The 27,830-nt window shown below is 37.2% G+C and overlaps 1 protein-coding gene across 1 annotated transcript in view; it reads left to right on the top strand.

The window, feature by feature from the left end:
• Window positions 1–27,830, top strand: part of ADGRV1 (adhesion G protein-coupled receptor V1) — a 462,684-nt gene that overhangs the window by 140,577 nt on the left and 294,277 nt on the right. The window contains exons 54-70 of the mRNA XM_005871499.2: window positions 2,317–2,572; window positions 4,261–4,463; window positions 5,391–5,567; window positions 5,923–6,105; window positions 7,360–7,539; window positions 10,755–10,919; window positions 12,679–12,793; window positions 14,884–15,007; window positions 16,406–16,544; window positions 16,735–16,920; window positions 17,194–17,426; window positions 18,829–18,977; window positions 19,717–19,915; window positions 21,453–21,672; window positions 24,223–24,462; window positions 25,936–26,085; window positions 27,325–27,798. Coding sequence (XP_005871561.2) covers window positions 2,317–2,572; window positions 4,261–4,463; window positions 5,391–5,567; window positions 5,923–6,105; window positions 7,360–7,539; window positions 10,755–10,919; window positions 12,679–12,793; window positions 14,884–15,007; window positions 16,406–16,544; window positions 16,735–16,920; window positions 17,194–17,426; window positions 18,829–18,977; window positions 19,717–19,915; window positions 21,453–21,672; window positions 24,223–24,462; window positions 25,936–26,085; window positions 27,325–27,798 — 3,393 coding nt within the window. The remainder of the gene's footprint in view (window positions 1–2,316; window positions 2,573–4,260; window positions 4,464–5,390; window positions 5,568–5,922; window positions 6,106–7,359; window positions 7,540–10,754; window positions 10,920–12,678; window positions 12,794–14,883; window positions 15,008–16,405; window positions 16,545–16,734; window positions 16,921–17,193; window positions 17,427–18,828; window positions 18,978–19,716; window positions 19,916–21,452; window positions 21,673–24,222; window positions 24,463–25,935; window positions 26,086–27,324; window positions 27,799–27,830) is intronic.

Consider the following 27,830-nt stretch of genomic DNA (forward strand, 5'->3'; position numbering starts at 1 on the left):
ATCTGTTTTTGTTAATTAGTTTATGTTGTTCATTATATTCCATAAATGAGTGAGATCATGTGATATTTGTCTCTCTCTAACTGGCTTATTTCACTTAGCATAATGCTCTCCAGATCCATAAATTATGGTTACTATTGATGCATGGCACCGAATCCTGCCTTAGGGATGAAGTGTTAGATTGTATCCCTCTCTAATCACCATAGATTATTGTTGTGATTATTGTGTGTTTTTTCTATAATACCAAAATATCTGTAAAAAAAGTCATCCTTTTTGAAGTTCATTATATTGGTTGGGCAAATTTTGGATGTATTACATTATCGGAAAGATAAACCCAAGCAAATTTGGGATTGGAATGGAAATGTGATTTCAAGTTTTGGGAGCAGTAAGCAGGGAAGAAGTTTCTGTAAAATAGATGTACGAAAAAGTAGACCAGAGATGTTGAGCGATGTAGGTGAGTTTCCTGTAAATAGAATCTGAGATGGAAGGTTTCAGTTTATTGGGAAGATACACGTATAACCAAGTGAGGAAGATAAGAATGTGCAGAGGGAGAAGTTGATCCACAGATGACTGTTGAGCCTGTGAGGGAGTTCTGGAGCGAAGCTAGTCCTTCGGAGTTGTTTCCTTCTGGGTCAAGGAGCTGAGATGTTGCACCCCTATTTTAGTTGTCCTTGACCTTCAGTCGGCCTCTGGATGGGTCATAATCTTGGGTGAAACAGTTGCTGCAGCCAGGGCAGTTCCCAGTGAGAAATGCAGAAGCTGTTATTCCCTCTGGGGGATGGGTGCATCAGCCCCAAGAAGGTATCTGAGCAGAGGATCACATTATCTACTGTTGGAAGATCATATAAAATTGGGGCACAGGTTCAAAAATGGACTCAGAATGGGCTAAAGATGTAGAGGACTCACAAAGGGAGGGCTCAAGGAGTTGTTAGTTCCTAATTGGAAAATGGGTTGTCTCCTTGTCTTGGGTTTCATAGGTTAATTTATGTATTTTGCCTAGATCAGGGGTGGGCAAACTTTTTGACTCGAGGGCCACAATTATAGGTTAATTTATGTATTTTGCCTAGAATCTAGATGCTTCTCTGAAGAGTTCTCTTAACAGATGTATATTATGGTCCATCATTTCCAGGTTTCTGTATCATTTGAAAGGTGATTAGAGCTTCAGTTCTTAAAAATAACATGGCAAACTTCATTGCATTGAATATTTACTTTAAGTTGCAAGCTACAAAAACTTTGAGTTGTATCTCTCAAGTTCTGTGCTCTGAATTATATTTCTCCAATTAATATGTATTATATAAACATGATTAAAATTATAATTTTAATGCATGATGGTATCTTAAATGTAGACTATATTTTGAAAGAATTAATTATTTTATCCAAAGGTCAGTAAACACTTTCTGTAAAGGGCTTGATAGTAAATATTTTAGGTGTTGAGGGCTATAAGGCCTCTTTCCCAGCTTTGCCTTTGGAGCACTCTAGCAGCTATAGACAATATGTAATTGAATGAGCGTGTGTTCTAATAAAGCTTCATTTCCAAAACGTGGATTTGGCCAAAGGGCAGTAGTTTTCTGACTCCTGGTTTTATTAATGAAGCTGTTGAATTTATATCCTCAAGTGCCTTCTCAAAGTAGCGAGATGAATGTCAGCAAAATAGGCCTATAATACTAGCTTGCATAATTGTAGTTTTTAGCCATATTGCTGGAGAATAAGGTATGAGATGAGGAACAATGATAAATGACATTCAAGAAGCAGACAGAAGCCCTATTGGAAAGAACTTGATTCCACTTAGCAAACTCAGATTTGACTCTTCAGACAATGGAGACACCAAAGGGGAAGGGAGATGCTCTGATTTGTATCTCTGCCTATTCTTTGTTCTCCACCACTATTTTGATTTCTTCATTGTCAAATGAAACATCTAATCAGAGTTTCCCCAAGGGAAATAGCAATCATAGCCAAAATGTTGTAGAGAAAAGTATTTAAACCATATGCCATTTTCTTAATGTTTATAGATTTTTATATATGGTATCTAGGACTTAGATTCCCATAGAAAGACTATGTACTTGATATTTTAATAGAAAGTAGGCTTCAGGATATAATAATTTGGCTACCATTTTATTAGGTTAAGTTTTAGTAATGGTTTATTTTTTTCTTAATAATCTTTCACTTTTTATATGAAAGACATTTGATTTGTAGATATGTTGCTTAAGTATCTCTTGTTATTTAAGTTGTGGCCAATATAAAACAAATCTAACCTCTGTTATTCTTGCTGCACAGTGATAATGAAAAAATAGGTAAACTTTTCTTTGTTTAAAATTTTAGATTTCATTTTCTGAAGGCCAGGCACTGTCTACAATCACCCTGACCATTCTTGCTGATGATGTACCAGAGTTATCAGAGATTGTAACTGTAACACTCACCCGCATTAGCACAGAAGGGGTTGAGGACCCATCGAAAGGTGCTGCTATTGATCAGAAAAGAAGCAAGTCTGTGATAACCACTCTGCCCAGTGACTCACCCTATGGCTTGGTGGGCTGGCATGCTGAGTCTCTCTTTGTTAGGGTAGCAGAGCCTAAAGGTAAATCTTGTTAAATCTTTTTCAGGTTCTAGTAAGTTTTATTGGATAATTTAACTGTAATATTTACTAGAAATGTACATTTCTCTTTTTATGTGATATTTTTTAATTTGACAGGTCTTAATCCTTTTTACTTTTTTGTTTATAATTATTGAATTTTATGATCATGCAAACATTCAAAAATACTTTTACTACTTTGAGACTATTATTATAATAGAAATCTTATTTTAGTAAATCATTACAGCAAAGAGGATTGGTTTTTATTTTACTTTCTCTTTTTCATCCTTTCTTTATCTGTCCTCTTTCCTCACTCAGATGTCCTCTCTAGATTTTCAAGTTACCAGGAACAAGGAGCAACACAGAGAAATGCATGTGGTACTGCAGGTGTTAATTGTTAAATCTAAAGCAATCATTAGAATAATATTTTCTCTGAAGTAAAAGTAATCAGTCTCTATTTCCTTTGAGCTTAGTGCTGAAATCTGCCTAACTCTTCATATCAGTGGGTAAATGGATTTTTGTAGATAAAGGTCATTTGGCTTATTTAAATAAAAAGTTATATATACTATCTAATATGTATGTATTTTACATATGCTATGTAAAGTTTCTAAAATTTTCCAAGAGGAACATGGGCATCTCTCAGTGTCCTACCATTTAAGTAGTTGATGAGAAAAATGCCATGTGATTATGCATCTGGGCCTTTATATTTCTGTATATATGGGACAGAAGCAATAGGTTTAAAATAAAATGGCCTGTTCATTTATTTATTTAACAAATATTTTTAAAGCATCAAGTAAGTTCCAGAAATTGTGCTGTGTGTTCTGGAAGCAAAGACATGGTATTTGGTTATTAGAAATGCACAGACCAGTAAGGAAGATTAACACACAGTTTTTTCTTTATTTATATGGCAAATTAAAATTTTAAAAATCTAAAAAATTAAATAAAAAATAGGTGCTATGGAATACTTTGAGCCTTGTGATAGGTATCTCACTATAAGAGCAAAATTGTTCTAAAGACTAGTTATTAAATGATGACTTTGGTGTTTATTCATTTTTGAAGAATCTTCTTAGCATTTGTAATTAGTACCTCTGGTCAACCTGCATGTATGCACTTCTCTAAAGATTTTCAGGCCCTAGCCAGTTTGGGTTAGTGGATAGAGCATCAGCCTGAGGACTGAAGGGTCCTGGGTTCGATTTCAGTCAAGGGCACATGCCCGGGTAGGGGGCATGCAAATGGCAGCCTATCAACAATTCTCTCTCATCATTGATGTTTAGGGAGCATGCAAATGGCAGCCTATCAACAATTCTCTCTTATCATTGATGTCTCTCTCTCTCTCTCTCTCTCTCTCTCTCTCTCTTTCTCTCTGAAATCAATAAAAATATATTTTAAAAAAAGATTTTCACCAATTTCTGTTAAAGTGCATGACATGGGGAGCATAGAGTATGCTAGAAAAGCAGCAGGGAGGGCTTAGAACTGGGATAGATTGCTTGCAGTATATGGGGAATCTCAGCACAACTTTGGGAATAGGTGAGCACAGCACAAAATACTGCTTGCGGGTGTACATTGTCTTTGTTTTGTCTCTCTTTCCTTAACTACCTAAAAGGGGTAGTGCAGAACGTTCCACCCTAAGTGCCTGGAATAGCATTGACAGTACATAGAAAATCTTATGTACCTGAGTCATGTCTGTCCCACAGAGAACATCACCACTCTTCAGTTACAAATTGTTCGAGATAAAGGACTACGCGGAGACATTGCCATTCACTTGATAGCTAAACCCAATTTCTTACTGCCCGTCAATAATCAAGCTACAGAAAATGAAGATTATGTGCTACAAGAAACAATAATAATAATGAAAGAAAATATAAAAGAAACTTATGTCAAAGTTACCATTTTACCGGTGAGTCTAGGCTGTAGTTAATAGGATTATATGTCTGATTGGATGCATTTGTTGGTTGGTTAATGGTAAATGAATGAATAAAATGCACAAATCAATCTGGTTATTTTTATTGTTGAATTGATAGGGCAATATTTTCATTGAATGATACAATTAGTTGAATTAAGATTAGTTTTCAGATGGTTTAGATCTGGTTTTAGTGCCATGCTCTGTCTCTTTCTTATGTGTGTATATCTGTAATGAAACTGAAAGTGATTAATAGTGTTATCAATAATATTACATAATTAAATATTGTATTTTTATGTTAGAATACTATATGTAATATTGACTATATTCTATATTGTTAAATAAATATGATATAATATAACATTAGTGTTACTAATAATGGTATTGACGATATTAGATAACAACGGTTTCTGGGGAAGACATGGGAAAGACGTGAAGTCTGGGGCAGAGGAAAAGTTCCTTTACTATTCACTATGTATTCTTTTTATCTTTTGAAATTGTTTATTTCCTATTGAATAATAAGGTAAAAGTCTTTAAAACAATTTATTAAAATGAGGGATTATGTCTAGATTTACAAATCTAGGGCTTTTACTTTTAAGGTGTATGTAGTATTTACCAGTTTTTCCTACATTTGAGGGAGGGTTTTGTGTGTGTGTGTGTGTGTAACATATTCAATACAGTATATTCAAAATTGCAGGATAGAATTCTAAAAATTATTTTACTTGCTAATAAGAAACTATTATTTCCTAAGCTTGAATATTTCCAAAGATTCTGATATTGGCAATGGGAATGTGTTAAAATATAGGAAGAAATCTTTTTGGAAAGTGTGATAGAGCTACCCATTCCAAATATCCAAAGCATGTTCAATATATTTAAAAAAATAAAGCACCCTCTCTGTCCCCCCACTTCCCTGCTCACCTCCAGGATGATGCTCCTGAGTTGGAGGAAGGATTCATCATCAACATCACCAAGGTGTACCTGGTGAACTCTGACTTCTCTGCAGGACAGCCACGCGTTCGGAGACCTGGGATGGAAATAGTTGAGATAATGATAGAAGAAAATAATGATCCCAGAGGAATCTTTAAGTTTCATGTTACCAGAGTGAGATGAACTTTAATATATTTATAGTGATATGGCCATTTGCGCCTGCCAGTTTGGCCAGTGTCATATATTTTCTGCAAAATAAGTGGCTTTGCTTGAAAATATTTATAAATATCTGTCTTTAACATTATCTTATAGACTAATTCTTAGTTCTCTTTGAGCTAGACCCAAGGATTAAATAAATTTATTTATACTACATTTAAATGTAAGAATTCTAAATGAATATGTAGAAACTATATATTTCTACTTTGAAGGGTAAATATAGCCACTATAAGTACAAATAATAAATTTAGAAAGTGATGCCTTATGAGAGTTACTTTTGTCTTGCCTTTTAACTTATATTCTTTACTTGAAGGATGCTGTTGGAGTTATCACTGCCTATGAGGTACCTCCACCCCTGAACATTCTTCGAGTTCCTGTAGTCCGGCTGGCTGGAAGCTTTGGGGCAGTGGATGTTTATTGGAAAGCAACACTGGACAGTGCTGGCCTGGAAGACTTTAAGCCATCTCATGGAATTCTTAAATTTGCAGATAGACAAGTATGCTAGTTATGAACATATTAGCATTTTTCTGGTTGTACTTCAAACATTTTATAGACATCCATTAAACTATTGTGCAATAGTGGTTGCTAAATGAATTATACTCTGAATTCTTTCAAGCCAAACAGAGTTACTGTTAGTATATAATTAATTAATGGACATAGGAAGAGAAATATATATAGAGAGAGAAACATAGATATGAGAGAGAGACATCGGTTGGTTGCCTCCAGTATGGGGATCGAATGTACAACCTAGCTAGGTATGTGCCCTGACCTGAAATTGAACCCACCAACTTTTGGTGTCCTAGATGATGCTCCAGCCTACTGAGCCATACTGATCATGGCTAGCTGGGATTTTTTTTATCACGAATAGTGAAATCACCATCTGGACTAAGTTTTACTTACTTATAAGTTATTAAAACTTTCAAGATAGACCAAGACAAATGAACAAAATCCTGAACATGAACATTTAGGATCAACAGATTTGGGTTTTCTTCCTGCCTTTCTTTTTTTCCTACATTCTAAGAATAGTATTTGGAACTAATGGGATTTATTCTAATTGTAAAACACAATGATAATTTCTATGGTACCATTTTATATCATGTAAGTTTAATACTTAGTATACTAAAATTTATGTTTATGCAATGGTTATTAGAGCCAACATGGTATTTTAAATGTTTTTGTTCAAGAATAAGGCTTCATTGCCCTGGCCAGTGTAGCTAAGTGGATAGAATGTTGCTTGTGCACCTAAGGGTCATGAGTTTGATTCCCAGTCAAGGGCACATGCCTGGGTTGTAGGTTCTATCCCTGGCTCTGGTTGGGGTGTGTGGAAGACAACCAATTGATATGTCTCTTTCACATTGATGTTTCTCTCTCTCCCTCCTTTTCACTCTCTCTCAAGAATCAATGGAAAAAATATCCTTGGGTGAGGATTAACAAAAAATAAAATAAGGAATAAGGTCTCATTATTTTTGTATCTATAATTACTATATTATATATATATGATTTCCTATATCTTGAACATAATTAACTATACATTTCTTTGAAATACAATAAATGTATGACTTTAAAATGCTATTATGAACATAACAGGCAAATAATCCTGCATTTTTCTTTTTTACTATGTTTTTAAATTTTAACTAAAAAATAAACTATATATGTTCAAAAATTGATATTACATTATGTACTCTTTCCTCTTTCTCTCCTTTCTTCTTCCTCTTTCTCTCTCTTTTCCTTCTTTCCTTTTCTTTTGTAGGTTACTGCCATGATAGAAATAACCATAATTGATGATGTGGAATTTGAACTCATGGAGACTTTTAGTATTTCCTTAATCAGGGTGACTGGAGGTGGCAGACTTGGTGATGATGTTGTAGTAACTGTTGTGATTCCACAAAATGATTCTCCATTTGGAGTATTTGGATTTGAAGAAAAGACTGTAAGTGAAATACATTGGGGGAGGGGCTTCCCCTAGACTAATTTTTTCTGTGTAATTTTTAGTGGAAAGGTGTTTCATGTTTTTTTAAGAAAACCTCTTCAGAACCCTTCACTTGTGATTCTCTTTTCAAGGATCTTTTGAGTTGGCTATGGTATTAGAGGCCAATCATCCAATCTATGCAGTTTGATAGTAATGATAATTCTTACATCAGGCTGTTATTGAGGGATCCAGATTCCTACTTATTAAGTGTAATAAACCAAGATGTGCTTTCCCCCCATACATTTGTTCTCTTCCTGCCCTGCTGGCAGACCAACATCCTGATCACAAGGCCTGATTCTGTCACGGGTCTGGTGTTCCACCGAAGACGGATTTAGCTGGGAAGGTGTTTATATTACACTGCCTTCTGGTACTCTTGCTTGACTTATATTGAACAAAAACCCACAGTCACTCCAGCTCATGCATTTCTCTGTATTTCTTCTCTTTCTTCCCTCTTACTTCTCATTAGCTGTCTACTTCTGAGATCTGGAAAAGGTAGCCCAATTTTTGGTTCAACCATTGAGCGAGAAAAAATGCTTAACCACTCATTTGTGCAGCCAGGTTTAATGACTACTGCTAAGTTATCCCTACATCTTAAATATAAAATAAAGGACCATAAAACAATATTGTAATTACTACATGATGATTATGTAATAATTGTTATGACTTTACCTTTTAAAGAAAATTCTAAAATGAAATAATAAAAATATTTAGATAATTCTGGGATACACAATAACTTTCATGTATCCATATGTCATTGTCACTTATAGGTAGTCAGCAATACACCATCGATCATTTATATAATAACAAATTGCTCTAATGCTCATTGCCATTATTGCTGTAAAGATGTAGTGCTAGTCCTATAACTTGCCTATCAGTGTTGGATGTTACAGATGCTCCAAATTTTAAAGATACCATAATAATTGTCTAATGATTTAACAACTGAAATTTCAGCTTCATAAGAAAATGGAAACCATAAGAGGGACACCATACTTCCATTGCAATAGCCTAATGAGACTCTTTCCTGGAAAGGAATAAGCAGAGTTAAGGGTGTGTAAGGAGTTGTAGATTCACAAGAGTAGCTGTGAATGTCTCCAGGCAACATAAAAGGTCTAGGAAAATACAAAAATTATAAAGACAACAGTAAAAGTATCCATAATATTACTACCCTGAGATAGACATCACTAATATTTTGTGTATTTCCATCTAGGCTTTCTATGCATATGTGCAAAGAAATATTTTAATACATATGAATATATAATTTAATTTTTATACAATGTCTCTGTTAGCTTCTCAAGTTAGATAAAAGGTTCAGGACTTAATAATCAAACCTCCAATTGGTGAAACCTTATAAAATGCTTTTGCTTTTAACTTTGTCACTCTTTTTGGACTTACATACTGGATGGTGTATTTACGAATTCCTTTCCTTGTTAGGGAAAATGAAGAGTTATGTTACTATTAATAAATAATTTTTGTTTATTAATTTTATCTTAGCTACTTTAGTGCATAAATTTTAGTGCACCCTTGGTCTGAGATCTCATAGCTTATTGCAGTAGCCTCCAATTTTCAATTTGTCTTATAGTCTAATAGTAAGAGTTGAGCCACCCAAACCCTGCTATATAACCCTTGTTGTGAGGAGTAAATGAGTTGATATATGTGAAGCTCTTATAACTAGTCTTTATACTCAGTAGATGTCAATTGCTGTTTTTATTATTGCTGGTATTAATATTAGCTTATTACCAGCCCTTTATGGCTACTTTCCTTGATTCTATCTTTCTTACTGCCAAAGGCTCTTGATCACATGGAGTTTCTCTTTTAACTTGTATCTAAGATATTCACTATTGGGCACACAGTGAACATTCTGTTAACCTCATTTGATGATACAGATTAGATTCAGCACTGAGGAACACTGAGAAAAGATTGTTAATATAAATCTATCAAAATTCTTAAGCTGCTCACAAGAACAATATGCCAAGTATAGTAAAGCACTGGGAATAGCCGAGGCCCAAGGAAATCTTGGGAAACCTAAGCTAAAATGTTATCTGTGGAAACAAAAAAGGACTTCTCTGTGCAGTTTGTTTATAGTGGGTTTTTTTCTTTCTTTATTTCTTGTTTAATATTTCTGGCCTCTGAGGAGTGGTTGGCATAGCAGGAGTCAAACATCTCTACCAGGTTCCAGGCTCCTCTTCTCCAAGTATATGTATATGTAGCTGGCCCTCAGGTTTCTGTGAGGCTTCAATAAGTTTATGTGCAAAAACTGACATAATAGAAAATAAATGTCAGTTGCCTCCAAATCCCTACCCTTGGCACCAATGCAAAATCTCATGGAAAAACCAAAACAAGATTAAATTAAATGTTAGTTAAGTGTGTCTGTCTGTCTTGAAAATGGAAGGCATTGTGTTATGTTTTGTATTTCCATAATAGGTGGATATAATAGGCTCAATTTGGACTTTGCTTCACAGAGTCTCAATATATGTCATTCAGTTGAACCAGGTCTCTTGTGTAGAAAATAAATAGTATTGGTCAATTAACATACTAAATTTCCTTCTGTCTTTATGTCATAATAATAAAATCTCTTTTAAATTTGGACTTACTAAAGTTGGCAAACTGCATAATTCAGAGGGCAGTTTAAGTCTATATTATGTGGGGTGCCTGATGGTCATAAAAAGAACCCCCAAATCTTCCTTAACAAAGTATTTCTCTTTTTGTTATTTTATTTCTTCTTTATGCACGTGTCCTACATCAGTGTTCCTAGTTGGGGTCTAACAGACACCTCTCCATCAACTGGCATCTTGGGCAGCAGACTCTTTCCATCCTGTGACTCTGTCCTCCTCTAGGTCCCGAGAGTCCCTTCTCGTCACCTGGCAAATGGGGAAGGCAGGGATATGGAGGCTTGTGTGAGAAGTTGATAGCCAGACTATTAATAACATATGTTACTTCTATCTATATTTTTGGGTCAAAATTCAGTCACATGCTCCAAATAATTGCAAGGGTGACTGGGAAATACCAAGTAGTTGAGTGTCTAGGACAAAAAGGAAATGGGGTTTTGTGAAGTATCTTTTCTGCTGTATAGACCGAATTCTAAATTCAAAAGTTCCAGTCATTGTAAATAGAAATAAGATTGTTTGTCTTCCCTACTTTTTTTTTAAAAAATGTTATTGGGTTTTTCTTTCTTTCAGGTAATGGTTGATGAATCCCTTTTGTCTGATGACCCTGATTCATATGTGACATTGACAGTAGTCCGGTCGCCAGGAGGAAAAGGAGCCGTCCGATTGCAGTGGACTGTGGATGAGATGGCTAAGGATGACCTCAGTCCTTTGAATGGGACACTTCATTTCGATGAGGTATACTCAGCATCAGGACCCCTGCAGTTTTTCTCTAATTTGTCTTTGCTTGCTTATCCTCTTCATAGTCTTACTTATGACTTTTTTTGATAGTATTTACTATGTCTGGACTTCCTTTGAAATTATATGTATTGTAGGGGGGAAATCACAAATACACACACAACACACCCCTAGATATCTGAAATAAAATTTAGTTCAGTCACTGCCTCTCTGCTACCATCAAAACTACTCTTCTGTCAACATTTTCTTTCCTAATTGAGGGCAAAATCAGTCAACCAAGCTGGACATCTGGGTGTCAGCCCCCTCTCCACCCATTCTGTAACTCGTGCATATATTTGGTCACCGAGTCTTGTCAGTTTCCCTTTGAAGTGCCCTTTCTCACCGCTGGTCTTTCTCTATCATGTCTGTGACGATGCATGCCTCCATCATCTTTCATTAGGTAGAGTCTTTTAACTTGTACCTTATTCTAAATCTTTTCCTTTTTCTGTCCGTTATTTGAGCCAGTGACAGGGTTAACATTCTATAAGATATATCATGTTATGTCGCCCCCTGCTTAAAACAATCCAGTGGCTTTCTCATACGCACAGAAAACCTAGCTCTGTAACAGTACATAAAGCCTCAAATGAGAGAATCCTGGCTGTATCTTCCACCTTGCTTTTAGAATCATGTTTGCGAACATCTTTTCTAAATTAATAAAGATAAAATAAGAAGCAAATCAGTTAAAAACCAGAAAAATGGAACCTATACATAAGTTTTTAAAAACCTCACAAAATAAGAATTAACAAAAAAAGAAATAAGCATTAAGAGAGAGAAAAATGCTAAAAATTGTAAAGCACTTTTTAATGCAAATCTAAGCAAATAAAGTCATTGAAGTGATTCATTGTATTTCATAAATGATAAATTTTTCTATGAATACATATGATTAGGTCGAGGCAGGAAATATACATTTTCCTAGAAACTCTTACAGAATTTTTTTAAAAGTACAGTGAAATAGAAATAATGAATTATGGAGAACAGCTTGAGTGAAAAATATTAAAAATCTCAGAGAAAAAATACAATTACAGAACTACGATGTACATGAGAAGGAATAAACAGCAGAATTCAAACTGTAGAAAATTAATTAGTGATGCATAGGACAATGAGTTGTTTTATGAGCATGCAGAGGTAGAAAGGTAAAAATAAAATGATACCTGGTTATGTCTTAAAGCGTTAATCTAGTTGTCCTCTCTATATTTGCTTTCCTTTGTCCCTTCCCTTCCAGCCTACACTGAACACAGATGCCCCAAAAAATTCCTGAGCTAAGTGTAAGGCGAGAGGGAGGGAATGATAGTGAGCGCTCTTGAAATCAACACCAGTGGGAGGAATGGGAAGGAAGCAGGGATGGGTAGAGGGCAGGGTCAAAATGGGCAGTAGAAAGATGACCTTTATAAGTGGTAAACCTCTGACCTTTGTGTTTTTACCTCATGCTGTGACCATATAGCTCTCTTTAAGAGATTGGACTTTTAATCATTGAAAATTTTTAGTAAATTTAGAAGCTGTGCTAATCCCCCCCTTTTTTTCTATTAAGAACTTGAATAGCATTTATGGTCAGAGCTCACTTTTATATAGTAATTCTCTTTAGAAGCAACCCATAATTCTAGGGGAAAAATGATATACTTTAAGAATGCTTATGGATTTAAACAGTATCCTGCAAATGGGAACATTCAGAATATGACGTCAGTCAATCTGGAGAATTTATTACTCCTGTCATTTGGTGTAGACTGAGTCCCAGAAGACCATTGTATTGCACACACTTCAAGACACTGTGTTAGAGGACAGGCGTTTCACCATTCAGCTGATATCAGTTGATGAGGCAGAAATATCTCCAGTGAAAGGTAAGAGAAATTCATATTAAAAAAGAATTAAACAGTAGATTCTTAGAAAAATGTAACCAAATAGTCAATAGTACTAAAATAGGTTACATTAGGTTTTGTAATCCCTAAAATGTTTGTTAAAACATAAAGATATCATTTTTCTACCATGTATTACAGCTAATGAATTTTTAAAACTAAAATTATAATACCCAGTGTTAGTAAGGTCATATGTCCAAGATTTCGTACAGCTTAACTACGTGATTTTAAAAAATGAAGGTGTTTATTTTAGCAATGTTTATGGAATAAAATATGTAGCTTCCTAAATGATCCATTTAACCAGGTAGGAGACTGATTAAATATAACAGAATACTATGCAACTATTCAAAAGAATCTATAATAATAAAAGCATAATATGCTAATTAGACCGGACGTCCTTCCAGACAAAGCTGGGGCTGCGAGGGAAGCCGGTGCCAGCAGCCAGGGGAAAGGAAGGCCTACTCTTACACGAATTTTGTGCATTGGGCCTCTACTATGCTATAAAAGGCCTTAATTACATTACAAATTAAGAACACTTAATTACATGGATAATTGTTATGTTGATAAAGCATGCTTTATAACATGTTTAATATAATTCCATTTTTCTCACATGCATGTCATAAATATGTAATGATTTACTTGAAATATTAATAGTGGTTTTTGATTACCTGTATTTTCTATATATTTTTTGCACTGATCACATATTACTTTTGTAATAAAACATTTCTTTAAAACATATTATGTCCATTCCAGCTCATCTATTTTTATTTTCATCAGGAAGTAATTACATAGATATTTTGACATTTCAGAAACAGGGATCATATTTCTTATTTGCTTATGGTCTATATTAAAGTTTGTTTCTTAGATATGGAGAGAAAGGCTTAATGGTTCTAAATGGTTTCATTGTGGTAAAAACAGTAATAACCATGAAAAACAGCCCAGCAACTTCAAGATGAAAGCTTACTTACCTATCCTTTTTTGGCCATCAAAAACTCCATCTTGTACAAGGATCTGTGGCCAAAAAAACAGAATTCCATGATCAAGGAAATTCTCACAATTGTAGAGCATCACTGTATGTGCCTAGGGTAGCTGTATTAGAGTGTATCAGGGTAAATAATTTGTTAATATAAAAAATTCATAGTATATTTCTTACTGTGACATATTTGCACATGACAAACCACTCTCGGTTTCATCAATTCATTGCCAAAGAAAGTGAGAGTACAGTAATCCAGTCCTTTGTTTCATGAAACCCCGTGTGCTTCTAGAAACCATTTTCTTCAACTTACTGCCCAATTACAATATGAATATCAAATCACTTAGTGTAGTTTTTATTTCTATACTAGAGGCCCAATGCATGAAATTCACGCAAGGGGCGTGGCCCTCGCAGCCCTGGCTGCCTCGGCCCTCGCAGCCCCAGCTTCGTCTGGAAGGTCATCCAATCGGTCGTTCTGCTGTTCAGCTGTTCGGTCGATTTGCATATTATGCTTTTATTATTATAGATTAGTAGGACTATTTGGCACATTTTTATAGATGCTTATAAGTACATAATAGCCAGAAAATTAAAAATAAAAGGTAACTTTAAGAATTCTTCCTTTTGCCATATAGATAATAGACATAGCCAGATAGCCAATTGCAGTGAGCTGCAAAGTGGTTACTGTAGAAGTGAATTAATGCAAATGGTAGAAACTACTTGCTTCCTGTGGGAGTGATAGTGGAATTATTGCCCACTTTCATTAAAATGTGATCTTGGACAAGTTATTTGCTCAGTCTCCTCAATGCCTCATTGGTAAAATGAGGATATATTAATATCTAACTTATATGATTATCATGAGGATTAACTCATAAGATTAGTATATGCAAAGCACTTACAACATTGCAGGCATATACTCAGTGAATACTTGTGTTTGCTACATAAGCTGTATGTATAGGGTGTCCCCAAAAATGTGTACACACTTTAACAGCTGATAACTCACTTAATTTTGAAAATGAACTGCATCTTAATAAACACTGACTCTATAATCATTCAAAGTGTGTATATATTTTTTTGGACACCCTGTATATCATCTTCAATTTAGGTAGCGCATCAATAATCCTTCGGGGAGATAAGGGAGCTTCAGGAGAAGTTGGGATCGCACCGTCCTCCAGGCACATCCTCATTGGGGAACCCTCAGCAAAATATAATGGGACTGCTATCATCAGGTAAGGATGTTGTCATCTTTCTTTGCCTGGGTTGGGGCTTTGAAGTTTTGTGTAAATAATTGGCATTTTTATGCCTTAAATACATTGTTCTCAACACATGCATATTCTTCAAGCATTGTTATTTTATGTATTGGTGATGTCCTGTGGAAAGTAGAAAACATTTTTAGTGAAAATTGAAGACATATTCTGATTTATGTTGAAGTCAGATCTTGAGGAGGTTTCTGATATTTCTTGGGTGATTTGCACAACTCATTCTGAGGAGAGCGCAGTGAGTTGACATCAGATCTGTGCTTTTAGCCCCGTCCGTCACTGGCGATGTAAAATGAGCATTACTTCATCTCTGTAAGCTTCTGTGTCTCAGCTGCAAAGTTGTTCCTTAGAAAATCATCTGAATCAAGCATTCTAAGTGTTCTACAATTAGGGTCTGTTATATAACTACTAGTCACGATTCGTGCAAATTGAAAATAAATTAATTAGAAGGTGGCCAATGTGGTGGGACTGGGCAAGACGGCCTGGACATGCCCTGGAGCCAACCTCTAGTAGTTTCTCCCCGGCTGGCAGCACCGGGGATTGAAGGGCGTCTGTGGAGTGAGTGGGGTCCTTCCGGCAGGTGGGGCCCCTCAGCCTGGCCTGTGGGGATCAGGTCGAAACCAGCTCTCTGACATCCCCCAAAGGGTCCTGGATTGCGAGTGGGTGGTATTCGGGTGACGCACCCCGGAATTGGGCTCCCTCCTCTCTGGTTCCGGGGTGTGTCACCCGAGAATCGCAGCTACCAAGTCACTGCAGCTCAGCAGATCCTGTGTTGAGCATCTGTCCCTGGTGTTCAGTGTGCCTCATAGCTACCGGTTGGAGCGTCTGCCCCCTGGTGGTCATTGTGTGTCACAGCTACCAGTTGGACGGTTGGACGGTCACTTAGCCTTTTATATATATAGATGGGATGCTTTAGGCGACTTTATTACAAATCTTTTCATGAGGTGTGGGGCAGCAGCTAACAGTAAAGTAGCTGAATTTGAATGAAAACTCTACCTTTTTGGAAGTTTGTCCATTAGCATTGCATGTGTGAAATGTTTCTGTCCTTTAGAGAACTTCGTTTAGGCTATTGACATTTTGTGAAAAATCTGTAAATAACTTTAAAATGTTTTTTTTTAGATCTTCCACTTCTAGTGTTCAGCTTTTGCTATTATTCTTGTCAAGTAGATTTACATGCGTTCAGTACTTTGACTCTTACTATCTTGGAAGTATAAGACTTTATTGTGGTATGTAATTGATAGATAGGGTTACTTAAATGCATAATGTTTCTGAAATAAATGACAATTTTTTATTTTTGAAAGAGAGCAAATATCCAGGAAAAGTTCCTTCAATAAAAATTGTATTGAATATATGTGTGTATTGTTGTAGCCTGGTTCGTGGCCCAGCGATCTGGGGAGAGGTCACAGTGTATTGGAGGATTTTCCCCGCATCCATGGGGGAATTTGCTGAAACATCAGGAAAACTGACAATGAGAGAAGGACAGTCTGCAGCAATTATAGTGATCCAGGTATTAATGTTACTGGCTTCTGTTGTGCCCTTTGCTGTGTGTGTGTCTGTGTGTGTGTATGTGTGTGGTTAGTGGGTGGGTGCTGGGAGATGGTTGATATCCCAGATTTGTTGTTGTTACTTATCTGATAGATATTTTTCTTTAAACATTATAGTTTTTGCTGCGAATGGCCCTTTCTGTCCTTCTGTAGGCTTTGAATGATGACATTCCTGAGGAAAAGTGTTTCTATGAGTTCCGGCTCACTGGTGTCAGTGAGGGGGGAATACTGAGTGCAGCCAGCAGCACCGCCAATATCACAGTGGTGGCCAGTGACCTCCCCTACGGCCGATTCGCCTTTTCACAGGAGCAGCTTCGAGTGTTAGAGGAAGCACAAAGGGTAGAGTCTGAAATGCTTAAAATTGGAAATACCATTGTTTTTTTTTTTAAATCTTGTAGTGATCTTTAAAACGTGTTTCCTTGTTCTTCTGAAGTTTTCACCAACTGATTCATTTCCTCCTGATGTTATTTGGACCTATCATTTCCATACTTTCATAAATCTATTTATAATTTCAACATAATCCTAGTAAATTGAATTAGAGTTCATAAAAATTAAGTATTGTCTGGTAGGCTCATCATCCACGTCAAATAAAAGAACCTCTTCTGGCTGCAGGTGAACGTCACAGTCATCCGATCGGGTGGATCGCTCCGTCCCGTGAGGCTCTGGTATGAGACAGTGAGTGGGACCGCGGAGGCAGGCATGGACTTTGTCCCTGCACCGGGGGAGCTCCTCTTTGACGCACGGGAGATGGCGAAAAGCGTGCAGGTTGAAATACTTGATGATAGCCTTCCTGAAGGCCCTGAGGAATTTTCTCTAGTAATTACAAAAGTGGAACTCCTCGAAAGGTAAAGTAAAAAAGAAAAGTAGGAAAGTTAAACAAAGCAGGAAGAAAGGAAAAGTAGTGCTAGGTTGTGTAGGGGTTAATACAAAACTGAAATAGTTCTTTCCCTTCTCTTCCAAGGATTTATGTGACATTAGGACTGTGTGTGGTAGGAAATTATAACAAAGACTGTTCACTATGCATTGTTTTAAAATATAACTTTCCCCACCCCGGAAGTTGAAAGTATGTATTTCTGTTACATGCAGTCACTCTGGGCAGCCATAGAATTGAACAGGGCATGGGCAGGAGTAATTTGGTGAAGAAATAGAGTAACTGTTCTCTAGGTCGAAGGTCAGCTTGCCTTGGGGAATTTGCTTCCCCCTGTCTCTGTACCTCGGCATGGGCTGGAGTGAGAGATTTCTTCTTGGAGTCAATGAAAGCTGTCCTGTCTTCTCCATGGGTGAATGAGGTAGATGCTTGCTTTCCCAGTACCAGTTTTAAAGGGGGTAAAAACATCGAGTCAAAGAGGGCCAGTCATTAATGTGCACCGTGTTTCCATTGAACATCAAGAATGAACCATATGGAGGCCATCTCATTCTCTGATAATTTAATATTTTAATTCCCTTTTTTCTAATTTTGCCTTATATATAATCTTATTAACCAGCTTTCAACCCTTTGAAATGTAGGTGGGGTAAAAATACCAGGTAAATAGAATTTGGAAATTAAAGGAAGGATTACACTGGTTTAGTGCCATTTTTAGCTTTAGGGATTGAAATGATATAAAGTCAGAAATTTTCTTTAATGGGAATAATATCAATATATTAAAAAAGGAAATTTCCTTTGCATGAATGTCATTAGATAAATAAACTACCATCTATATTAAAGAACAGAGGCATTGATTTGTAATTGTTTTCCATAGATACTAAAATATTTTCTTGAATCTTGAAGGTTTAGCTTGAAATTTCTCCAGTGGCACAACACTCATTATTTCTTTGAAGTAGCTCTCAGCCTGCCACCGTGAATGTCCAGCCCAGCTGGCTTCTGTCTGCGTGCACTGCAGTTTGATGCCCATTGCCTTCTGGGCCCATTACTGTAGAATGTGTGCAGCAGTGCATCCCCAGCCCCAGCGTTTTATTTTACGACCACTTCTTCCCAATTTCCTTATAGTTCTGTTATCTCCCCGTTGCCTCAGTTTAATAACTTTATATTAGTTCTGGCTTCATGCAGGCAGTGATAATCGCGAGCAGCACAGAAATCTGTTTCAAACAGCGTTTCAGGGGGGAGAAAAGAAGCATTTTAGTATCGGGAATTTTAAAAAGTATTAAATTGCTTAATAGGACTAAGTTATAGGAGCTAAGAGGACCATTCAGTTGATGGTAGGAAATTATGTACTCATTTTATTTTATTTTTTTTTATGACTTTGCAAGAGGGTATGATTTTACCATCCAAGAAAATGGACTTCAAGTAGATCAGCCTCCTGAAATAGGAAACATCTCCATGGTCAGAATCATAATAATGACAAATGATAATGCAGAGGGCGTCATTGAATTTGACCCAAGGTATACTGCCTTCGAAGGTAGGTTCAGTAACCTTATTTATAAATTTACCACCACTTTCTAAATTATAGATTTCCTGAGCTCGACATTATCAGTTTGAATTCTCATACGTAAAGTTTCTGGTGTGTGTGTGTGTGTGTGTGTGTGTGTGTGTGTGTGTGTGTATGTACATGTACGTGTATACCCTTATATGTATTTGTGTATGCCTTTATAGATTTATATATTTACGCATTTATTTTAAAATTATATTTTGAGTTACCTTTGGGCAATCTTGAACCTCACTTATGTGTGCCAAAGATGAATGGTTAGGAACAAAACAATTTTAAAAAGTTGTGTTTAACCTTAGAAATATTGAAATATTCATATTTCAAATGCTTTTATGAATACATTTTAAGTTATGCAATGTATAACTTTCTTTGTGGATTAGAAATCAGTGAATATCCACTTTCTAATAAATTGTCATTTATTTGTATGTGGCACAGAGAGGAGGAATGCCTACACTGATGATTACATAGGTCATTTAATTTCTAACTTAGACGGTTCGCCATAACTTTCAACTTCTGGCAAACTACATTTCTCCAAAAAAAAAAAATAAGTCATGAGATTTTCACCATTTTTTTAAAGTGATAAATGAATTGTGGACACATTGAGTACTTGCACTGTACCATTATGTTTAATGGCCATGCTTAATTTGACTGAATCTTATAAACGTTACTTGCTTTGTCTGACATACCAGTTAATTGCAAATGCCTATTTCAGTGGAGGAAGATGTCGGGATGATCATGATTCCAGTGGTGAGGCTGCATGGAGCACACGGCCGCGTGACAGCTGAGTTCACCTCTCAGAGCTCCTCTGCGGTTCCTGGCGTCGATTATCTGCTGCATGGGGATTCAGTCACATTTCAGCATGGGCAGAGCTTAAGTTTCATAAATGTCTCCATCATTGATGACCATGAAAGGTAACAATTTAGTGAAATGAGAATACAGTACTCGCCCCTTATCCTCAGGGGATATATTCCAAGACCCCCGGTGGATGCCTGAAACTGCAGATAGTCTGCAACCCTATATACTATGTTTTTTTCCTATATATACCTGGGATAAAGTTTAATTTATAAATTAGGCATAGTAAGAGATTAATAACAATAATGATAAAATAGAACAATTATAACAATACTAGAGGCCTGGTTCACGAATCCATGCACAAGTGGGGTCCCTTGGCCTGGCCTGTGGGATCAGGCCAAAACCGACTCTCCGACATCCCCCAAGGAGTCCCGGATTGCGAGAGGGCTAGGCCAGGCTGAAGGACCCCACTGGTGCATGATCAGGGCCAGGGAGGGTTGTGGGAGGTTGGTCAGCCGGGGAGGGACCTCAGGAGGGCTCCAGGGTGTGTCCGGCCCCTCTCGCTCAGTCCCGATTGGCTGGACCCCAGCAGCAAGCCAACCTACCAGTTGGAGTGTCTGATCCCTGGTGGTCAGTGCACATCATAGCAAGCGGTTGAGTGGTCTTAGCATATCATTAGTATATTATGCTTTGATTGGTTGAACGGATGACCAGATAACCGGACACTTAGCATATTAGGCTTTTATTATATAGGATACTGTAATAAGATATCTTAATTGTACTCTACTTACCCTTCTTGCGATGATGTGAGATGATACCATGCCTACATGATGAGATGATGAGATGAAGGGAGGTGAATAACATAAGCGTTGTGACAGCATTAGGCTACTATAAGGTTTACTTGTACAAAACACTGTGATACCCAGACAGCCAATCTGATAACTGAGATGACTACTAAGTGGCTGAAGGTGGGATATATATATACACTGGACAAAGGGATGATTCATGTCCTAATTCGGATGTAGTGGGTCAGGGGGAGATTTCATCATGCTACTTAGAATGGCATGAAATTTAAAACTTATGAATTGTTTAGTTCTGGAATTTTCCATTTAATATTTTTGGACCCCACTTGACTGTATGTAACTAAAACCAGGAAAAGCAAAACCAGAAATGATGGGGGACTACTTATAATATGGGCATACATAAAACATGAATATTGTGTTCCTTTCCTTACCTATGGTTTGCACTGGTAATAGAATTTTAGAATATGCATGTGACCATTGAAAAACACGTGATAAAATTTAGGGCGGGGGGAGGGATGCACTGGCGCAGGGAAAAGGAATTGGGAGACCATTGTAATTGTATGTTACTTTTTTCAAATACAGGAATAATAATTTTTATTAATTTAGATTTGAAAAGTCTAATCAGAATGTAGATGCATTCAGCAAATAAAAAGAGGAAAAGATCTATTAACCAGTCCAGGTTATATAATATTGAAGTGAATCATTTATGCCTTTAGCTGATCACCCTCCTCTTCCTACTTGGAGTGTGACTGCTGTGCCTTGAATGACCAATTAAGAAAATGACTAGTTATTTGGATTTTAAAAGCATTTTCATGTACTTAGATTCACAGATTTGCTCTTTCTTGCTATGCAGTGAATTTGCGGAGCCCGTTGAAATTCTGCTCGTTGGAGCTACTGGTGGAGCGGTCCTTGGACGCCACCTAGTGAGCAGAATCACAATCACCAAGAGTGACTCTCCCTTTGGTGTTGTAAGATTTCTTAATCAAAGCAGAATTTCTCTTTCTAATCCCAATTCTACAATGACTTTACCCTTGGTGCTGGAGCGGACTGGAGGACTCTCAGGAGAGATTCAGGTAGAGTTATTATTCTCATGGTTTTAAAAATAATTTTAAAAAAAATATATTTTATTGATTTTTTTACAGAGAGGAGGGGAGAGGGATAGAGAGTTAGAAACATCGATGAGAGAGAAACATCGATCAGCTGCCTCCTGCACACTCCCTACTGGGGATGTGCCTGCAACCAAGGTACATGCCCTTGACCGGAATCGAACCTGGGACCCTTCAGTCTGCAGGCCGATGCTCTATTCACTGAGCCAAACCAGTTCGGGCTTAAAAATAATTTTTGATAATTAAGTTTGGTGTTGGATTTTCTTTTTCCTCAAATATATTCATTTATTTATTCACAATCAATAATATTTATTAATCACCTAGTAGGTGTAAAGCAGTTTCTAAGTCCTATGAAGCCCATAAAAATGTATGACAGCTGACCTCAGGGAATTCTTGAGAGCAAGTAAGAAATTAAAGGATGGATTCTGGTAGATGCATTCATTCAACAAGTATCTGTTGAGAGCTTTCAGGGTGCCAGACCCTGTTGTGGGCACTGAGAACATGCTGGTGAACAAGACCTTGTCTCTGTTCTCATATAACTTTTTTTTTAAATATATATATATTTTATTGATTTTTTACAGAGAGGAAGGGAGAAGGATAGAGAGTTAGAAACATTGATGAGAGAGAAACATTGATCAGCTGCCTCCTGCACACCTCCTACTGGGGATGTGCCCGCAACCAAGGTACATGCCCTTGACCAGAATTGAACCTGGGACCTTTCAGTCTGCAGGCCGACGCTCTATCCACTGAGCCAAACTGGTTAGGGCGTGTTCTCATATAACTTTTAGAATAGTTAGCAAATAAATAAAAGAAAGATGATCTGATGATACTAAGTGCTTTACAGCAATGTGAAATAGATTCACAACTGCACATGACCTGCTAGCTACTCTAGATGGGATGGTGAGGATGTGATTTTTAAACCAAAGGCTGAAGGATGAGAAACGGGTGGTTATGTCATTGTTGGAGGGATGAGTGTTCGAGGAAAGGGAAAGCCAGTGCAGATCTATAAGGCTGGCATGTTGAGATCTGAAGAGGTCAATGTTTGGGGACCTGGAGATGCTGGGTCACAGCACAGGATAGCTCAGCAGGCTCAGTAGGTGTTTGATCACAGGGAACCTCCTAAAGCAAGTTAAAGATTTTATGCCAAGTGCAAATAGGTTGCCGTTAGAAAGTTTTAAGCAAGGCGCTAATATCAATGTTATTGGGTTGTCATTTTAAACAGCTCACGTAGGACAGTTGTGAGGCAAATGGACTGTCAAGAAGCTGAATTGGAAACAGAATGGGCAGTTAGTAGATGATTGTCCTGTACTGTCCAGGGCAGAGCTGTCAGCTCAGACAAGGGTGGAGGTGGAGATAGCCGGAAGTGAATAGACATTGAGTATGTTTTGGAAGAACACCTCATTGGGCTAGTGGAGGCTGAGGAAAAGAAAGAATTGAGGGTCACTGCTGGAATGTTAGTTTTAGCAACCAGTTATATTACAGTGCTGCTTACTGAAATACAGATGCTTGGGGGAGAATCAAGAGTTTTGTTTTGGCCTGTCCATCTGAGATACCTACGAGACATCCCAATAGAGGGGTCAAATAGGGAGGGGGATGAGCAAGTGTGGGTTGGGGTTAGGGCTGCAGACAGGGACCGTGTTGACACAAATGCAGACATTTGAAACTCTGGGGCCTACGGGGTGTAGAAAGAGATGTGAAGGAAACAGACCTGAGCCCCAGGCTGCCAGCCTCTGGGGGTCTGAGGAAGGAGAACCAGCAAAGATTGAGAAGTAAAGGCAGAGGAACACTAGGATAGCCTGTATTGTGTGAGCATCGTGTAACTCAAGAGAGACAGGACACAATATTTTAAGAAAAAGGAAAGGATCAGTTGTGTGCAATGCTGATGAGAGATAAAAGAAGCAAACAGAAGTGCCCAGTTTTCTTTCTTTATGAATATTGAGAAGCATAAAATTTTAAATTATAGAAACTTTTAAAAATGCCTTTATTATAACATAGAAACTTTCTTTGTTCCTTATAACAAGTTATGAAAGTTTCTGTTCATTTTATACTGGGAATTTATTTAAGTAGATTTAGAAGAGGTTGCACACCCAGCAGACTTTTCACATGGTTTCATTATTCAAATAGGTTTTGATTGACATAACCTGTGCACATAGCAAGATAGTGTTGTATTCATATATTTAATTTTTTTATATTTCTCTAGTATATATTTTAAAAATATGTACTTCTATATTTTTGTTATCCTGTGATGATGAAAACTGACCAGGTATTCAGATTTCTTTTTTTTTCTTAGACATTGTTATTCATGAAAACTGATATTCTATAATTCTGCAGTTTACATTTGCAGATATCATTGTTTAAAAAATTGAGAGATAATAATAGGAATTTGCTGGAGATATTCTAGAATAATATTCATATATATATGTGTATTTTTTCCTAATGCTACATATCCTGCAAAGTAATTCTTGGTTTAAAACTGATCATTTCTATTTAAAACTCACATACACACATGCCCTGCAGGTGAACTGGGAGGTAGTAGGACCCAATTCTCAGGACGCCTTACCACCACAGAACAGAGACATCGCAGACCCAGTGAGCGGGGCCTTCCATTTTGGAGAGGGAGAAGGTGGCGTGAGAACCATAATTCTGACCATTCATCCTCATGAAGAAATTGAAGTCGAAGAGACTTTCGTTATTAAGCTTACACTTGCGAAGGGGCAAGCTAAGTTAGACTCCAGAGCTAATGCTGTTACGTTAACAGTAAGTCTGACTTTTTATTTTCCCACAGAATTTTTAGTGGAGTTATCAGAAAATGCATTTACACTTGTTGAAACTTGGTAGGCTTATGATGAATTGAAAGTTATAAAACCATAATTCCTATGGTTGTTAAGTTAGTTTCTTACATATCCTGATTAATGGTATTAGTTCTAAGAAGGGTTTAATGCAGTGAAACATACTTATTTTATATTCTCTAAGAAAATTTGGTGAATATTTGCCACATTTAGGGAGGAGGTATTTGTGATGTCATCCTAAATATTGGCTCTCTTTGCCATCAGAATACATAAACATTAGTAACCAGTTTCAAGTCAGACTGTGTGAAGGTAGAATGGTACTTGTTCAACTAGCACAATGATGTGTTGGATTAGATTCACATTCAGCGTATTTGATAGGAACCACCCAGTCCATCAGGGCAGAAAGTGTTTGGACAAACACAGCTAGATGTTGCCATGAAGGTATTTTGTAGATGTGATTAATATTTACAATCAGTTTACTTTAAGTAAAGGAGACTATCCTTGATAATGTGTGTGGGCCTCAACCAATCAGTTGAAGGCCTTGAGCGCTAATACTGAGATTTCAGGAGAAGATATCTGCCTCAAGAAATCCTGTGTGAGTTTCCAGCCTGCCCCATAGAATTCAAACTCAAGACCACACCTTCACCTCGTGCCTGGGTTTTCTGCCTGCTAGACTGCCCACTTGCCATTTCTTTTTCTGCCAAAGTAAACTGGGGAAAGAGATGGTTTATTCTGCAATACTCTGCTTTAGAATCCTTTCTGGTAGTGTGAAATAGTCCTCTGCCAAGACTGTCAACCTCTTTATCCCCCCAAATTTCAACATAAGAACACCCAGAGCTTGGGGAACTTGTTGGTTCCCTCAATCCATCTCTCCTCCCTCTCTCTCCTCTTCTCTCATTTCCTCTCTCATTTCCTCCCTCTCTCCCTATTTCTCTGGAGAAGTTTGACTGATACAGACCCCAGACAAGAGTATTATCCAAACTTAAAAGATGTCATTTCTCTGCATTGTTTTCAGTAGCCCAAACAATTGGGCACCATAATCTATAAATTGACACATAAAACTAAGTATCACTTGGACCTTTTGCCTCTCTCTACCTTGTATTATAACCAGTAGAAAGAAGTTAGCAAAAATTAACTGATTAAACAAAACAAACATAAGGCAAAATGAACCTAAATTGAGGCATGAAAATACTATCCTTTTGAGATTCTGCGAATTGTAGTTTTCTGGACACTTATTCCCATTATCCTTGGAGAATAAGAACTTGCTTGTTTTAGGTAACACTCAGTGTAATAAAGAAGGTTTAAAAGTCAGATAGCTAGATAGATTTAAGTATTATTTCTATGTCTCTTCCATTTCTTCAGCATTGATTGATACGTTGGATACTGTATTTCCATCCATAGTTGTTATATATGGTATTCACTCTGCTGTTTCTACTTTTAGATACAGAAGTTTGGAGATCCCAATGGAGTGGTTCAGTTCGCTCCCGAGTCTTTGTCTGTGAAGACCTATTTGGAGCCCTCAACTCTGGAAGGGCCCCTGATCATCACTTTTGTTGTCAAAAGAGTCAAGGGCATTTTTGGAGAGATTAAGGTATCATTTTTCATTTTATTTTTAAGTAGAGCAACAATTTGCTTATCAAACATGGTTGAGAGGGACAGAGAAAGGGCGTTGTTCTGGTTAAAGGTTTTCATAAACTCAAGTGACACGAGTTTTCACAGAAGCTGAGAAGTACCTCGGGCTCTCCAGCCAGGCCCGCCTTCAGCGATCTCTCCACATTGCGTCACAATTAGATTAAAAAGATCTTCCTCACACTTAGTCATGAAGAGTATGATTCAGCTGTTTTGTATTTTCTGGTTTGCTACTTTTCCTACTTAAATCTCTGAGTTTTGTAAATTGCTTAATGTATTCTCTTGGGCTTTATTTCTCAATAGAATTTTTTAATATAGCAACTGATTTTTAAAGAGATTGCGTTTGAGTGTTTATTGATAGAGAACATTTGAAGATGCCCTTGTAAATCATCAAGATACTTGTCTAACCGATCTAGGTTACATATTTGGTGAAATTTCTCTATGAAGTTACCTCTTTTCCTGTAACTGCTACTTGTTCAGTTGAAGTTTTATGGTTTGGAGGGCGAAAATTCTTGGAAAATAACCTTTAATTCTAAGAAATCTAATAGACATTTCCTTGTAGTTAAAGAACAGACAAGAACAAATTCTGATGTGAAGTATTTGATTATCTAGTCCAGGGGTGGGCAAACTTTTTGAATCGAGGGCCACAATGGGTTCTTAAACTGGACCGGAGGGCCGGAACAAAAGCATGGATGGAGTGTTTGTGTGAACTAATATAAATTCAAAGTAAACATCATTACATAAAAGGGTACGGTCTTTTTTTTTTTTAGTTTTATTCATTTCAAACGGGTCAGATCCGGCCCGCGGGCCGTAGTTTGCCCACGGCTGATCTAGTCACATTTACCTTCAACCACTGTCTGTGGTTTGCTATGGAATGACTTGTGGTACCTCCATTTTAAAGTTAACTTGCTCTTCTTTATCTCTTCAAAATGTTATTCTTTTAGGAGTAGGTAAAATGAGATCTCGTAGTCTTTCCTGCAAATTGCATACGACAGCCTGAAAGAGTGAAGATACTTTCATGACACAGACGTCACTCCTCTGTACTTTCTAAACTAATAACTGCTTGGAGACTGTGAATATAATGATGCACAATTAATATTTCCCTTTTGTTTATTAGAAAGGAAAACATAATTCAAAGGATTTTGATTCATTTACTGCATCATATAACATTGTTGGATTTTTTCCCCCCCATTTATCTTAGGTTTACTGGGAAATAAGTAGTCAGTTTGACATTACTGGAGACTTTCTCTCTACAAAAGGCTTTTTCATCATTGCTGATGGAGAGCGTGAAGTGAGCTTTGATGTTCATTTGCTACCAGATGATGTACCCGAGATCGAGGAAGCCTATGTGATCCAGCTTGTTTCCGTAGAGGGAGGAGCAGAACTGGACCCGGAAAAATGCATCACGCAGTTCTCTGTTTCTGCAAATGATGACCCCCATGGAGTATTCGCTCTGTATGCAGGTCGCCAGGCAGTGCTCATTGAGCAGGACCTCAGGAGGTCCATCCAAATCAATGTAACCCGGCTTGCCGGGACTTTCGGAGATGTGGCTGTTAGATACCGAATATCATCTGATCATAAGGAGCAGCCAGTTGTTACAGAGAATGCAGAGAGGCAGCTGGTGGTCCAAGACGGTGCCAGCTCTAAAGTGGACACGGTGCCAGTAAAGAGTCAGGTTTGTAGTCTGTCTTGATTTCCTGGTCATTC

Source organism: Myotis brandtii, unplaced genomic scaffold (assembly GCF_000412655.1).
Source record: "Myotis brandtii unplaced genomic scaffold, ASM41265v1 scaffold344, whole genome shotgun sequence".
In the NCBI taxonomy this organism is placed as follows: Eukaryota; Metazoa; Chordata; class Mammalia; order Chiroptera; family Vespertilionidae; genus Myotis; species Myotis brandtii.